This window comes from Macadamia integrifolia, chromosome 2 (genome assembly GCF_013358625.1).
Source record: "Macadamia integrifolia cultivar HAES 741 chromosome 2, SCU_Mint_v3, whole genome shotgun sequence".
Taxonomy (NCBI): domain Eukaryota; kingdom Viridiplantae; phylum Streptophyta; class Magnoliopsida; order Proteales; family Proteaceae; genus Macadamia; species Macadamia integrifolia.
In genome coordinates, this window is record NC_056558.1 from 7684403 (window position 1) to 7701845 (window position 17443).

At 39.5% G+C, this 17443-nt stretch overlaps 1 protein-coding gene across 1 annotated transcript; it reads right to left on the reverse strand.

The window, feature by feature from the left end:
* Window positions 1–5812: 5812 nt before the first annotated feature.
* LOC122071994 (serine hydroxymethyltransferase 3, chloroplastic-like) lies at window positions 5813–6498 on the reverse strand. Its single transcript, XM_042636493.1, has 2 exons — window positions 6426–6498; window positions 5813–6327 (listed from the first exon to the last, which is right to left on the reverse strand). The coding sequence occupies exons 1-2, from the start codon at window positions 6460–6462 to the stop codon at window positions 6053–6055; spliced, it is 312 nt and encodes a 103-aa protein (XP_042492427.1). The 5' UTR covers window positions 6463–6498; the 3' UTR covers window positions 5813–6052.
* Window positions 6499–17443: the final 10945 nt, after the last annotated feature.

A 17443-nucleotide genomic window follows, 5' to 3' on the forward strand; every position in this document is an offset into this window, starting at 1 on the left:
TCCCAAACTTATGAGAGGTGTTGTGAACATAACCTACTGATCCCCATAGTTGTATATGCCCTAAATTTGACTTTATGTCCTTTCATAACTCATAGGGGTCGAAGGAACTGACTGTGAAGGCACACAGTTAAGGATGTAGGTTGTAGTCAAAAGAGCATCATCGACCTAACTATATCTAAGAGTGTCCTATTTCTCCTCTCCGTTATGCCATTTTGCTGCGAAGTATGAGAAATGGTTAACTCCCTACGAATATCCTTCTTTTCACACAATTCTTTAAACTGGTCAGATAGATACTCACATCCCTGGTCAGTGCGCAGAGTTTTTAAGCTTTTACTTGACTGATTCTCAACCTCTGTCATGAAGCATTTAAAGCAATCTAATACCTTGTAGGGTGAGCGATCAGATACACATAACCGTATCGCGAGTAATCATCAATAAATGTGAGAAAATAAGAGGCGCCATGGCGTGGCTTTACATTCATAAGTCCATAAATATCTAAGTGGACAAGTTCTAGAGGCTGGGTAGCTCAGACTGCCTTTCCAAAGGGCTTCTGATGAGCCTTACCTACTAGACAGGGCTCACACACATGGAGGTTGACTTTAGCATGTGGGCTTAAAAGGCCTTCTCTAGCTAACCTAGTCATTCTATCTCGCCTTATTGTCCCAATCTAGCATGCCATGTAATAGATTCGAAATTATCACATGTATTAACTACATAAAAAATAGATGAAGGAGAACCAATTAAATCTAATTTTAAAAATCAATCAAGCAAAGATCCACGTCCAACAAAAATACTACTCAAATAAAACTCTAAAGTGCAACCGTTAATATGAAATGAATATCCTAAAGGTAATAATACAAAAACTGAAATAGATTATGCTAAATATCCGATGCATAAAGCACATCGTGAAGAAGCAAGGTGCATCCAGTTTGCATCTTGAGTTGATAAATACCAACTCCTCGAACTGCTTCACTGGTACCGTTCCCCATGAACTCATTCTGGGATCTAGCCAAAATTCTACGATAATCCACAAAACCCCCTCGATTTGCCCTATATATTTTGTTGCTCCTGTATCCACAATCCAATCAGACTGTGTATGGGCAACCAAAACATAGGTACAAATAAATGTACAGAGAGTGTGGGATAGAAATGGTACCTACTTCGACTTAGTGGAATCATAAGTGAAGTGCCCAATCTTCTGGCAGTTGTAATATTTGACATTGGATAAATCTTTTTTCTGCCACGCTTGCCTCTTTTGCGCTTGGCGGGCCTGCCTTCTTTTGACACCTGGTTCTGAGCCATATCCTGATTTTCTTGAGTTGCTCTATCTTTTGCGCTTGAACTTACACTTGCCTCCCTGGGAGACTAGGGTAGTTATACGGTTCGCCTCTTGGTGCTCTGCCTCAAGTTCCACATGTTGTGCAACATCAAAAAAATTTTGAAGACTGTCATTGTGTGTGAGAACAAGCTTTATGAGGTTTCAAGAATCAGGTAGTGTCCTAATGATAGTTTGAACTTGCTGCTTATCAGTAAGAGTGGTCCCAGAGCTTAGGATCCATCTTATACATCTCAAACTTCAAGGTCACACCCCTTAACCTTGTAGTAGATGTACCTTCGAAGTAAATATTCAGCTGGTCCCACATGGACTTATCTGTGGTGTGTTTCTCATAATCACCAATCAACTCATCATACATAGCGCTTAACATAATAAAGTATGTACTACGATCTTTCACCACTGATTATAGGCTTCCATATAACGATGGTGCTAAGCGGTACTACCCTTAGTGGGTTTGTCCATAACATTAGTCAAATACTCAAGATAGTTTTGCTCATTAAGCAAATATTGAATCTTTCGATGCCACATGTCATAGTTGGGTCCAGTCAATTTGTCACCCTTGGTGACGTCTAAAATAACATAATTAGTGCCCATATCACTGCACATAAGAATGTGGAAGGTAAACATTAGGTGCACATTAAGAATTTGATCTAGAAACCCTAATTAAAATTAATGGTTCCTTATTACACGGTGAGATAAAATTTCGCTAAGCTCATAATCAAATCTCACATGTGTAGATCAAAGACATATAATTTTAATTGATTTTGAACAAATGTAAGGAGAATTAAGTATTTCAAATCCACAAAATTACGACATACAAACGGATGTGCATGGGCCCCACATAAGAACCCGATTGGTACTTAAAGTGACATATTGAGGTAGTGTAAGTGACATAATTATGCAATGTGAGGTGCTTTCCCTTTACAAGGCTTCACAAAAATTAATTACATTGTCCCAAAAAATAATTACATCCTTTAAAAATCCTACTACATCATGCACGAAGACTACCTCTAACGTACATATGTGAACATATCCACTTAAATTAAATACCAATTATGATCTCCAACCCAGAAAAAAATAAATAAATATCCATGGGTTCGTGGGTACGTGTGTGGAGATCGACCTTGCATCCCAACAAGTGGAGTGAGTCTCAAGTCAAAACCGTCATGGGAAGGTATGATGATTTATCAATACATATACAAATACATACTAAAGCACATTTCAAAGCAATAATATGTTTAGCCTAAAAACGCAAAGGTCGCATGTTCGAGTCATGCCAATAGAACCAATAATGTAAAGCAAACAACATAAATATGCATCATTATATTAACAAACAATTTTAAGTAAATCATCTAAGAAATTACCCTCCCTTTGACCTAAGTCATTAAGGGCAAAATATAATTTTAGGTAGGGTTACACAAACCCAAACCCTAAATTACATTATAAAAATTAAATCCTTGAGTAAAGTTTAACAAATAAACCCTTGACCACAATCGGGGTTTAATTTTTTCAATACTTGTGTATCCCAATTAGCAAGTAACATAAAACATGCATAATAATATAACCATAGTATTATTGATGCAATTTGGGGTAAGGTTAAAAATCCCTAATCCAATTGAAATCATTAAAAAAAAAATTCTAATTGAATCGTAACAGTATCAGTCCTTAACCAGTCCCTGTTACTAACCGATTGAATCCTGACATTTAAATAGGTTGTAGAGATTAAAAACTCCAAAAAACAAAACCATTATTGCACTTTTGCATATAAAACTTTTTCACAAAAGAAACTTAAAACCTACACAGTATTTGTCGTTTTAAAAGAAAACGTATGGTTGAACCATCCTAACAGAGGCACGGCCAACATCATTGTGCGAAGCTCGACACATACATGGGCAACAATACGTAATCAACCAAACCTTGGCTCTGATACCAATGTTAAACGGAAAGTAAATGGGTATCGGGGAATACCTCAGTATAACTTTTCTCACAGTGGAATGGATCGGGTTGACCACGAGTCGATCCACACGAACAATGACGAATGAAAGGTTGCGACGATCTCGCTAGGCAATCACTAGGAAATATTCCACCCTCCAAATCCAAAGATTGGAATTGAGATCATTGGAGACACAACTCTCAATTTGTGAGAGACATAAGAGAATAGGGAGAAAGAGATTAGGTCAAAACCCTTATTGGCTTTGTGGCCAAAACCTTCTTATTTATAGAGAATTGGCTAGCTAGGGTTCCCAATCCTGGTGGGTCTATGATTACCTCAAGTGGGCAACCCACGAAGGAACTAGGTCAGAACCCAGTCCGACCCATATTAATTAATAAACAAGATCTCCCACTTAGCCATCCATGTTCAAGCTACAAGTGATGAAGAATGACTCTGTTTACCTTTTACCTTGACACCGACTTATTTCACCATAGAACCAAATCTAGAGATTTCTCTCACATTATTCATAGAGTGGATAAGCTAGCAACTTGAAAAACTAACCTTTTATCTTATGCAGGGGGAACTATCCTAATACAATATGCCCTATCTTCAATCTCCTCATATCTCTTGTCATACTTTGTCTTAAGAACATTTGCAAAAAGCTAGATTCCATATACCTACACTTCTGGAATAAAGATAAGGATCACTCTAAGAAATCACACCTCATTGATTGATATAGAGTTTGCACCTCAAGCTTAAGGAGGCCTATATATCTGCAACTCTAAAACCTAGAATAAGGCTCTCCTATTGAAGTTAGGATGGCGTCTCATCACAGAGAGGGATTCACTCTGGGCACAAATTCTTACATAAAAATATTTTCAGGTCAGTTTTCCTACTTTATTAAAAAAAAAACACAAAACTTTTGGAATGATCCTAATATACCCACCATTCCCAATTTTTCTTTTATTTAGTAGTTACAAAATGGACCAAGACCTCCCTCTTTGACTTGGGTAAAAGATTTCATGTGCAGAACTGAATGGAATTCTAGTTTAATTTCTGCAATGCTTCCTCACCATTGTTAATCATATTTTAAAAATTCCAACTTCCATTAACAATGACTTCTGGTGGTATAACCTCTAAAAAAAATGGGGTGCTGACCACTAAAATGGCTGTGAAATTATTAATTTGTGGATCATCTACTAACCAGATTGGATCGTCAAACAAGTGTATTTGCTTATCTCTTTGCTCATATTGGTGGCGTTTTCTTTGAAATTTCAAACTTCATCCAAAATTTATGATCTTTTTCTAGAGAGTAGCTCACGTTGGAATTCCCACAATGGAAAAATGGATGGATGTTGATCCACCTTTTGGACTCTGTCTGAACCGGCAGGAATCAAATTGGCACCAACCCCTTCAGGGCTAATTGGGAAACAACCCCTTTGGGTCTATGAACTGAAACCCTCTCATATCAGTGTGTATTTCTTCCAATCCATTCCTATTGACACTATAGACTCTTCTTTAAATTTTTTTTTATATTACATGTTAGTTTATATGAGAGGTCAATTTTAATCAGGAAAAGCTATATCCCTATAAGATCCTTCACCATGTGAAGTAATGGATTGCTCAAGCATGTCACCATTTACAACCACAGGTGAACTCAGTTCATACTCTTTCAATTATACCAAAGTTCCCTAATGTGAACCCACCAATCCTCATATGTGTGGGGGTCACTAATGAGACTAACATAGTGTCTAAATAGATTAATTGTATTGTATATAAATGAAACTATGTCTCATTTAATGCTAATTACATGATGATAAGAAATACCATTGAAGCATACACAGAAGGAACCCTCATTGACTTACAGAAGGCAAGAGACAACAGATAGATGATTAGGTAAACATGAAGTGACTCATAAGAACTAGGACTACTTTTTGGTGATTATAATACCTTCTCATGACCTTGGAGCATCTTATTTTGGATGTCTACAAATTTTTACCTGATACAACCTTTTGTCTTAGGCCCAGAAACGAGATGGTACTACCACTCCACAAAATAGCAATGTAACTCAGTTCCTCTCTTTAATGATATGTTTTTTCTTCTTTTCAAAAAATAGAGTGAATAGTCGAGCTATGTTTGGTATGCATTCTTGAAATAGAGATTGTGTTAGAATGCATCACAAAACCTGATTGTTCTCTATTTTCTTACTTCAGGATGCATTCTAAGCCAATTATCTACTCCAAAAAATGTGTGCCTAATACCAAACACAACGCAAGTGTAACGATTGGATTGTATATGAATATCTCAACAATACAACCTGTTACATATGGGTTTGAAAAAACATACACACACACAAACACAAACACAAACACAAACGATTCCATGGTCTATTGGTCAGGACATTAAACTTCGAATCCAATAGCACATTCAATGATGCCCTACAAAAAATACATCATATGGTCATAACCTTCGATTAAAGAAAACAAAAATAAAACTATAATGATAGGACAATAAAGAATAACAAGATATAGGAAAATAAATCATAATAAAATCAACTTATCAGATTATTTTGCCTTTATTTTTTGAATACACGGTACATTGCTATTAAAAACTAGAAATCATCCTTCACAATAATAAGCATAAAGGTGAGTAATGTTAACGCTGCTGGCTCAAACTCAGCTCAAAACGAGGAATGTGGGAATCCATTTCTTCAATGGTTGGCCCCCATCAGTTCCTCACGAGTTATGAGAAAATTGCAACTCATTTCATTCCCACAAAACCATCTATAATCCAGGCATAGGGAACTGGCTGGTCAGAGCTTCAACTCTGCTTCGAAGATCCATGACACGGTTCTTCAAAGGGAACTCTGGAGGTTCGATAAACTTAAAGAAATCTTGGAGCTTTTTCCCTGCAACAGATTGTTTTGCCTCCCGAGTGATCTGAATACCCTCGTGAATGAAGTCTGCAGTTGCTACGAACTCCTCCTCCCCAAATCCTCTAGTAGTCATTGCTGGTGTGCCAATGCGAATGCCGCCTGGCACTAGTGCACTCTTGTCACCTTTATAATCTCAAATTAGGAAGTCAGTATCAAATACAAGAAAAAGAAGAAATATATAAAGGAGTTTTTTTTTGGGGGGAGGGGTGGAGACACTTTACCGGGAACAGAATTTTTGTTGAGAGTGATAGAGGCCATGTCAAGGATTTTCTCAACCCTAGCTCCATCAATGTCCTGTTATGGGAGAAAAGAATTATGAATAATGTCAATGGCAGGTTAAATAAACTTGAAAACAGTAGATAGTTTGGAAGAGAGAAACCACAATTAGGTACAATTCTAGAAATGCAGTGTGCCAACTTTACTAGGGCAAGGCACACAAACCAACTCTACCAAGTACCAAGGAAGTTTGACTATGAAATCAATTTGTTAACATCCTGTCTCTTCAGAGACATCCGATAAAATTTGTTGACACCCCATGACTTAAAAAAATAACTTTATATACAAAATCCAGCTTTATCTGCAGGGTGGAACTCAGACATTATAGAACAGAAATGGAAGGCAACAACAGAGATAAAAGAACTCAAATTTTAAGTTTCCAATCACCAGAAAAAAAATAAAGATCCTTCTATATGACACTATGAAGAGTGAAGTGAAATGCTTCACTATTCTTTTATTGACCTTGTTTTTTGCATTGAACAGTAAGCTAAAAAGGTGGGTAAAAATTTAATTTCAAATTTATAGGAATGGTAATAAATACCAACTATGCTTCTGTCTTCTTTCTTCCATCTCCCCTCCCATAGCTCTTCCAGCATGGCCACGTGAACCCTCAGCTCCGATTGAAAAATGGATTCCGTTATTTCTAAAAAAAATCCCGTTGTAGAGAAAGATGGGGTTGAATCAAAGGTTGATCATCTTCTTTTTCTTCAAGGGGGAAAATCCAGATGTAGATATTTGGTATTTTACCAAGGTCCTTCACCAGCACCACCATGCCCAGCAACATGCCTTCGAGTTCTAGATAAAAGTCCAGATGCAGATAAAGATAAAGAAAAAAGGGATTGAGAGGCAAAGAAAGCATCCGAGTAGTAAACTGAAGCATGCGTGGAAGCAATGGTTGATATTCATGAACCACAAGCAGCCGTTAAAGCAGTCGAAGGAGCGAAAGCAGAGGCAAGGAAGCATTGGAGTAGTAAACAGAAGCATAGGTGGAAGCAATGGTGGATCATCTTCTTCTTCTTCTTCTTCCCCAACCTTCCACTCTCTTGTTCTTACTTTCTCTCCATCCTTATATTCTAACTTGGTATCAAAGCCTACAGTTAGGGTTTGAGAGTTGTGTTACAAGCTCTCCGTTTCTTTTTCATCTCTTTGGAACCCTAGGTTACAAAGGGGTTCCAAGGAAGAAACTATTATGTGAATGGTTTGAAGAAATCATGAGATGAAAATGGATGAAGACCATGGAGACACCAAAAGAAGACCTCCGATGAAGAAATTGGCACTTGGAGCTCAAACCAAGCTTTTCCCAGCACTTAGAGGAGGAAGGCATTCTTCACATCAAACTGATATAGAGGCCACTCTCTATTTGCTACCAAAGATAGGAGAACTCTTATAGAATTATGCTTGACCACAAGAGTAAATGTCTCCTGATAGTCAATTCCGTACACTTGACTATATCCTTTAGCCACCAACCTTGCCTTGTACCTCTCAATAACACCATTTGATTGGTACTTGATTGTGTAAACCCATCTGCATCTAATTGGAACTCTCCCCCTGAGGAGATCAAATAGTTTCCAGGTACAATTCTTCTCAAGAGCCATCATTTCTTCAGACATCGCTTGCTTTTGCTTTGGGGACATGGATTCAGTGACATTCTTGGATATGGAAAAGGAGAGGGCAAATGTTAAAGCAACACTTGTATGAGAGAGTACCATAGGAAGCAAACTGGGTTATAGGATTAGTGCAAACTCTCTTTCCCTTCTTAATAGCAATAGGAAGGTCTAACTCAGAAGGGAGAGGAGGAATGTTACCTGACTGAGGAAAGTGGATCTCAGGATGTGGATCCAAAGAGGACTCTTGGCATGTGTTCTTTCCCTTTTTCTTATACAGAAGAAACTCCTTCTCCTTACCAAAACCATCACCTGGATGATCTCAAGTATCAACAACATCCACCTCTTTGTGTTTCGCAATGTCAACCATAAAAGGGGAAATAGGCAAGGGAGGAAGAAATGGAATGACATCAACATCCTTTTCAATTCCATTATTCTGCCTCTGAAGAGGATGCTAATGGGAATCAAAGAAAAGCACAGACTCAAGGAAGGTCACATCTTTGAAGAGAAGAAGGGTGGTAACACCTGGCATTTGAGGGCCTTGGGATCAAGCTTAGTGCAAGAGGATTAATCAGCATGCACATAACAAACACAACCAACACCCTGGGGAGAAGAGAAAAAGCAGAAGCTTGAGGAGATAAGAGTTTAAAAGGATTTTTTAAACCAAGGATTTTGGTAGGCATGCGGTTGATGAGGAAAGTCGCAGATATAAAGCCTAGAATTGTTTCCGAGTGTAGGGAAGGATTTTTTAGGTAGTATATACTTCCCAGTTGTTTCTTGGGTGTCATCCCCTTGTGTGTTTCTACATTATGTCTGAGGACAGTGCAACTAAAAGGCTCCATCCTTCATCCTACTCAAATGGTCTTTGAGAACCCAAATTACCCTGATTTCCATCATGAAGTTGCACAATACCAACTACTTGGATTGGGCATATTATGTAAAGTTTTCCCTGCGGAGTAGGAGAAAAAAAAGTGGGCGACTCAAAAGGGTCCTATTCCAACTTCAATAGTAGCCGAATGACACACAGAGAGAGAGAGAGAGAGAGAGAGAGAGAGATCCACCAACAAAGTTGGTGGTAACTTGTATAGGGCTGGAAAAGCTTGGTTTGAGAGGTTTAGGCAAGCTATTTTGAAAAACGGGTATTCCCAAAGATAAGCAAACCAGACCTTATTTACCTGACAAGGTAATGGTACTATTACATCACCAATTGTCTATGTTGATGACATTGTAGTGACTAGAGATGACAAAACTGAGATAGCAAGGCTGCAGACCTACTTAGCCAAGTTTGATATCAAAGACCTTAGACACTAAAAGTATTTCTTGGGAATTGAAGTGTCAAGATCTAAGAAGGGGATAAATTGCAGAATTAAGGAGAATGTGACTTGTGTCTAAAACTGACACGAGCCCCTCTATTTATAATAAAAATAAAACCCTAAAGGGCTTAAGGGTCCATTTGGATAACACCCCTAAAACCTATTATTACAATAAACCATTATTCCAACACACCCCCTCAAGTTGGTGCATGGGCATCACACATGCCCAACCTGCACAAAATAAAATGAAAAATTTTACTACTAAGACCCTTTTGTGAGCAATATCAGCTAACTGATCTTCACTATGCAGTATGCACAAAAGAGACATAAAAGCCCTTGCTCCAACTTCTCCTTGATGAAATGCATGTCAATCTCGACATACTTAGTACAATTATGCTGAACTGGATTATGGGCAATACTGATGGTTGGCTTATTGTCACAATATAACATCATAGGCATCTGAACAGCTAAAGACCTCTAAGCCATAACAACTCACAAACACCATGAGCCATTGCACGGAACTCACTGTCTGCTTCATACTACGTCATGTAACCAAGTTGACACCAACAAATGTACAGTTGCCTCAAGTAGATCAACGACCATCTTAAGAACATGCCCAATCAGCATCAGTATATGCATCTACCCTTATGTGTTCTGAAGGGGAGAATAAGATACCATTCCCTGTAGCAGTCTTCAAATACCAAAAAATACGAAACATAACTTCCATATGAGAGGAATGAAGATCATGCATATACTGACTCACAAAGCTCACTGCATAAGCTATGTCTGGTCGAGTGTGAGACAGATAGATTAGTCTCCCAACTAATCTCTAATATCGAACCTTATCAAGTGGTTCACCTTCCTTGTTCTTGAGATAGGAATTTGCCTCAATAGGTGTATCTAAAGGCTTACATACTAACATGTCAGTCTCTAAAGGAAGATCAGAGGTGTATTTCATCTGAAACAGGACAACACCCTTGGTAGACTGAGCCACCTCAATCCCAAGGAAGTAATTTAGTCTTCCAATGTCTTCAATCTCAAACTCCTTACCAAGATAGACCTTCAGCTTAGAGATATCAATAGCATCATCCCCGATAATAACGATGTCATCCACATAAACAATCACGACAATAACCCAATCACCACCCTTTTAATGAACAGGGTATGATCAGCATTACTCTGAGCAAAGACGGCTGCAACCATAGCTTTTTGAAACCAACTAAACCAGGCCCTTGGAGACTACTTCAACCCATATAATGCCTCTTTTAGTCTGCAAACCTCCCCTTGAGTTTCTAAGCTAGAATAACCTGGTGGGACATCCATATATACGTCCTCAGCCAGCTCACCATTAAAAATTCTTGACGTCTAATTGTCATAGCTAGCCATGGTTTACTACACAAGAGATAGTCTCTCATACTATGTTCATCTTTGCAACAGGGGCAAAGATATCCTGGTAATCAATCCCATACATCTGAGTTTTGACTACGAACACCCACTTACAGCCCACTGGACACTTCTAAAGAGGAAGATTGACCAAGTTCCATGTATCATTTTTACAAAGCACCCACATCTCCTCATTCATTGCATCCTTCCACCTAGATTCTGTAATTGCCTCCTATCAGGACTAAGGAATAGAAACAGAAGACAACGATGACACAAAAGCACGATCGGAAGGAGATATAGCACTATATGCCACAACATTAGAAAAAGGATGCCGAGTGCATACCCTACTTCCTTTTCTACAAGCAATAAGTGAAATAACCTAGAGGGGGGGTGAATAGGTTATACTAGTGAAATTTTAACTCTTTTCGATGTATAGAACACAAGTGTGATTGTAATTTAAAACAATGCGGAATAAAATAGGCACAATCACACAACACAAGATTTATAGTGGTTCGACTCAATCCGAGTCTAGTCCACTCCCTACAAGAATCCTCTTGTAAGGTATTCCACTAGTTCTCCCTTTCAGTACAGTAGGTAGGGAAGAAAACCGTTACAATCTTTTTCACGGATAAGAGTATCCTTACAAATCTCCTTTTCAGGCAGAGAGACGCCTACACAATCTCTTTTAGAGGTAGAGAGAGACCTTTCTCTTTTTAGGATAAGAGTATCCTTACAATCCTAAGTACAGTCTAGAATTGTAAAAAAAACAGAAAATAAGGAATAGTGGAATAAGAGGAATACCTCAAGTATGGTGCAAATGAGAGTGAATAATAAATGATGAGTGATGCACCTTATGTAAAGTCCTCTCTTACGGCTTTGACTTGCACAGGAGAGAGTAGAGAACTTTAATTAAGACTGAAGCCTCTTCTTTGGGATTTGTGTAACAGAATAACTCAAGTAGAAGAAACTTCTCTAATGCTTGCAATAATGCTCTTTAAGCTCTTTCTTAATGAATAATTAATTAAGAGTGATTAGGGTATTTATAGGTGAACTTAGTGAAGCATTTTAGGTAGGGAATCAAGCTCTAACGGACATATTCTGGGTATACCGGTCGACCGCCATTAGTAGCCGGTCGACCGCTAAGAGCCGTTGTAGGCAAAAAAATAGCCGTTGGAGTACTTCCAGACAGGCACCGGTCGACCGGGACTTTCAGCCGGTCGACCGCCTATGGTCTCGGACAGGTCCGGTCGTCCGGTCGACCGGAGCTTCCAGTCGGTCGACCGCCTATAGTCTCGGTTGGTTCCGGTCGACCGGCTGGAAACATGACATGCTCTGTCATACTGACCAGTCACCAATGTTTTGACTATAACTTTTTGGTCCGACCTTGGATTGATTTGAGATCAGTTGTGTTGGACTCACAACTCAATTTCCTACAACTTCTATGAAGGTTTCATCTCCTGATACTAACTTTAAGATTCCCTAAATACCCTTGAGTTAGGTTACTGTGTGTTCCACACCACTTAGAAATTTTCCATACCTACTCAAGCATGCTCTATGGTCATTCTAATATGATGCAATGCACATGCATGAGGTGAGTGCATATAAGTATGTGGAAATTACAAATTACATTAAAAATAACTAATCTATCCTAGTGGTCTTCTTCTTCACTTGAATCTTCCATTCTTTAGCCCTTCATCTTCTTTCCTTCTTGTTTGCTGTTTCATGTCTTTAAGCTTAGCTTCATGTCTTGATTCGACCTTTGATCTTCTAAGAGTTTCTTCAAGCTAATCACACTTTAACAATCAAGTTAAAGATGTATGTTTGTTTGTTAACACCAAAACATGGCAAGGAGTGTGGACATGTTTCCCAACAATAAGGACATAATGGGATTAAACAAAAACAAGAGGAAAATGGACACCTGGAAGAGTAGACTCAGGATTAGAGGGCATCTGTGAAGTAGTGGTAGTGTGAGTGGTGGTATCAATTCTCCTTTTCTTGCGAGAGATGAACATGTGGTTCCCCTAAGCAAGTGCCCCCCCTGAATAGGTACTTCTGCAACCCCTATCACACTAGTATCCACAGGTTCTTCTGCAACCCTATCACAACAGTATCCACAGGTTCTTCTGCAACCCCTTTTACATCAGTATCCATAGGTTCTGAAGGAATCAAGGGAACCTCTTCACATCCAGAAGACTCCCCCTGAAGAGGCGAATAATAACGCTCCGTCTCTCACGGAAGATCACATTCATGGAAACAAACACTTGTAGCCCTTTTGTGTGGGAGAATAACCTATGAAGATTGAGAGAGAATTGATTTGGGGTATTAGGTTTCTTCTGTAGATAGGACGATGTTGATAAGTGAACGTATTAGGGTTCTTGATGGGGAGGAGGTTGAGGAAGGTGACCGAGAGTGGACCGAGGGCCTAGGCTAGCAGTGTCGGAGGTGGCTTTGAATGGGGGAGTGGTCGAATCTCAAGGTGTTGATGCGAAGGCTGCTTAACCAAAGAAGTCGTATGCTAATGTTGTTGGAGGGGGTGCTTAGCTAGAGATTGATGCTCTACCAAACCCAATTCAAGCAGGGAGTATATCAAGGGTGATTATTCCCAAAAGGATTACGAAATCCTAAGGAATAATTTCAGATTTGCTTTGATATGCCAATTAACTTTCGGCTAAACTCGTTAGATAATCTAAGGAGTGAAGCGAGGGAGAATTGGAATCTGAAACAACAAATGAGCATGCACCATTGGGCAAAGGGTATATGGTTTCCCAATTTTCATCGAAGGGGGATATGGCAGAGATTTGGAGACGTAGTCATGTGAAGTTTGGGGATCAGCTTATCCGATCCAACGCTAGAAACCGGATTTAACATCCATGACAAGCTTGTGTTGACGAAATCATTTCCAAGATCTTCCACTGGTGTACTGGCAGGAAAATGCCTTGTTGTCTATGGCGAAGGTGGTGGGTAGACTGGTGGCTGTAGATAAATGAAACAAGCAAGGCCTTTTTGGGCACTTTGCCCGGGTTTTGGTCAAGGTGGATGTTGTGGAGTCTTCTATCCATGTCGAGGAGATTCAAATGGAAAGTAGGGAGCCCGGCTCCATGACAGAGTTCTATTTCAAACAGAGAGTTGTGTATAAAGATGGGATGTCCCGATGCAGCTTTTGCAAACGTGTTGGGCATCAATTGTCAGCATGCCATTTCAAGAGGGTGGAAGATGGGGCTCAAAGTGTAGTAGACAAGGAGGCCACGATTCTAGGTGCAACATACGCTGAGAAAGATGGAGTTGACTCAATACCAAGTAGAATCAGTTAACTCAGAGTCACCTATGAGAAGAAGCTATCCTAATCATGGTAGGATTTCAATTTTGATTTCCAATCCAAATAACACGATGACAGCTGGGGAGGTTCTCACTCAACTAGATCAAAGTTCGGTGGAAGTGGGACTAGAAGTCGTTCCTTGATTGAAGGGGATAGCTCTTTGATCGCACCTTCCTTGTGTGAGGTCCCATGGTGTATGCTCTTTGCCAATGGCATTGTTTTAGTAGATCAGACTAAAGCAGAGATAAATGCTAAGTTGGAGTTATAGTGATCAACCTTGGAAACAAGAGGTTTTAAGATTAGTTGATCAAAGACAATATATGATGTGTAAATTCAACCACTTTATGTTGGATAATGAATTGGTGACAATTGAGAAGAGATTCCACAAAGTGACTATTTTAGATATCTGGGGTCAACCATAAATAAAGGTGACATAGAGGATTATGTTTCACAGAGAATTAAATCAGATGGATGAAGTGGAGAGGTGCATCCAGAGTGTTATGAAACGGGTGTATCCCTTTAAAGCTTAAAGAAAAATTCTATAGGACAGTTGTGCGTCCAGCTAAAATGTATGGGGCAAAATGTTGAACAGTTAAGAAGTGTCATATAAAAAAGCTATGTAGCGGAGATGTAGATGTCAAGATGGATATGTGGCAAAATAAGGAAGGATAAAGCAAGGAATGAGCATATTAGGGGCTGTTTTGGGAGTTGCCCCAATCAATGACAAGCTCCGCGAAAGTTGTTTGAGGTGGTATGGCATGTTCAAAGGAGACCTAAGGACATCCCAATAAGGAGTGACCTAATTCAAATTGAATGAGCTAATAGAGCTTGGGCAGGCCTAAAATGATCATAGGCGAAGTGGTGAGTAATGACATGCATAGTCTCGATCTTGTCCCAAAAGTATAATCATGGGTAGAGCCTATTGAAGGGCAAGGATCCATGAAGCCAACCCCATTTAGCTAAGATTCTCATGACTTGGTGGGTTGTGCCTCTTTCCTTACTCTCATCTCTCATCTTCCTACTCACCTCTTGTTTTTTCCTTTTTCTCCTTTCTTTTTTCTTTTCTATTTTTAGTATTATTATTATTTTATTTTTTATTTATTTATTTTTGGTATGGATCAATGTAGTCGATCCCATTAAGTTAGGATAAATCTGAATTTGTTGTTGTTTCTGTTGTAGATGCCCTTCCAATCATCCAGAAACAGACTGTTGTTGCTAGAAACTTTGGGAGAAACAGAGGAGAGTTATGTTCTTGCTGTACAGTTGTTGTTCTTTCCGTTCAGCTGCAGATTGTTTTCCTTGTCGTAAATAATTGAAGCTAATGTGAAGGCAGAGAAGAGTAAAGCGAGGGGAGGAAAGTGGGTTCTTACTACTCCACCTTTGCATCCTAGGAAAGGACTTACAGAATAAACCAGTAGTTCACCTTTCAACACCTGTCATTAAAGGAGACAGCGAGGAGTCAGAGGTAGGGCAGGCAGACCACTAGTCTAGGTAGTGAATCGAATCCAACTAGTGTTATAAACCCCATGCTTTTCTTTTATTAGAGCTTGAGCAGGAAGAAGTGATGAAGCCAGCTCCAACACATTAGTCATATCTCACTGTAAAAATATAGTAAGCTGGTGGGCGGTGAAGGGAAAGAGGTAGCTGGAACCGGGAAAGGAAGGGGAGAGGGATTTGATGCATTGATTCCTTGAAAAGTGAATTTACAAGAATTACCTTTTTCACTCTAACTCAGCAGAAACATTTATGAGGGTAAAAATGTCATAGTGAAGTGAACTGCTTCACTAGGCATAGTGACAATAAAGATTACCCAAAAAAAACCCTCTGAATTAAGTTAGCGAATGAAAGGTGAATTAAACAGGAAGTAATAGCAACTGTAAACAGAGAACCAGACAAACAAACAAGAAGAACTTGATATGGATAGAACATGCACCTAAAGAAAGAAATTCAATAATTCTAAAAATAATGGTCTGCTGAATGAACATAGAATTCAAGTTAAAACTTCAGATCTATTAGAACAGTCAAATAAAATTGAATCCAGAAGCCTCTACAAAACTAGACAGTGTGATGGAATGATTATGGAGAAATTGTAAAAACAATAGAATATGAAAATTAAAACCGAAACTACATTAGGATTATAAGAAGGGGGGGGAGGGGGGGGAGCGGAACCCAGTGCACAAGGCTCCCACTATTGCATGGTCAGGGGCATTATGTATGCAGCCTTACCCCCCGTAGATAATATAAACTAAGGGAAACAATGTACACACTAGCATGGTATATTGGAATCCTAAATACCAGCACTTAATGAACCGTTAGATTAAGTGGGCAACATCTCAACTATTCAATATCATTGCCCAACATCGCCTGTGATGAACCTGCACCTGACCATCTTTGCTGCCAGTCGTCTATGGTCTCCACACTCCAACCTTCCCTCTCTCCCACACCTGACCATCACCGGAGGGGCCATCCTCACACTCGGGTGTTGGTGGTAGTGGTACACCCCTTCTCTCCCTCTCACAGTAACTCTCTCTCATCATCCGAATCTGATATGGCAAGCAGAAACGAAATTTCCATATTGCCTGTAATTTCAGTACCGATGTGAAGCTAGGAGACGGCAAGATAATCTTTGCTGTAAGCATCCACAGTGGTCTGGCCTGGCTTAGCTCCAGTCACGCTATACCCACAAATCTACAGTGACCGAATGTGGGTTGATAAAAGTTGCAGTGGCAGAGGCGGTTGTCGGTTGATCCGTCTCGGGTTCAGTATGGAATAGCGCTAGCGTTGATCCCCACTGAGCTCACCCGTTTGGGAGAGAGAAGTCAGGGATGTGGAAGCTGTCAAACTCTCTCTGCACACAAAGCACTAGAACGGATAATATTTGAGATTCTGTTTCGCATAAAACCACAACTGATTCAACTGAATTGGACACGAAGTCAAGATCCCACCTTGCTAGTCTCATGCTCAATTATCAACTTTACGAAGCTCCAAATGGATTTCCCAGCGTAACATAGGACCATTATGAAGTGAGAACAGAGAAGAGACTTACTAGAACCACTTGGGTCTGCATTTGGTTTCTTCTCTAATGCTATGTTTTGTTCCTCTGGTCCCTCCCTGAGTAAGGTAATGTCAGAGAACTTCAGAATATGCCATGAATAAACATCAGTCTGAGTTCCCTTCTCCTTCAGAATATACCCCAAACCAAAAAGAAGCATTGGTTTGTCTCTTGTGCACAATAACACAAGCAAGTGTCCATTAATCCAAGTGAAGCAAGTGTCCATAATCCAAAGCAAAGCAAGTATCCATAATCATAGGTGGGTGGAGGCATTTTAGTTGGGAGACGAGGTTGG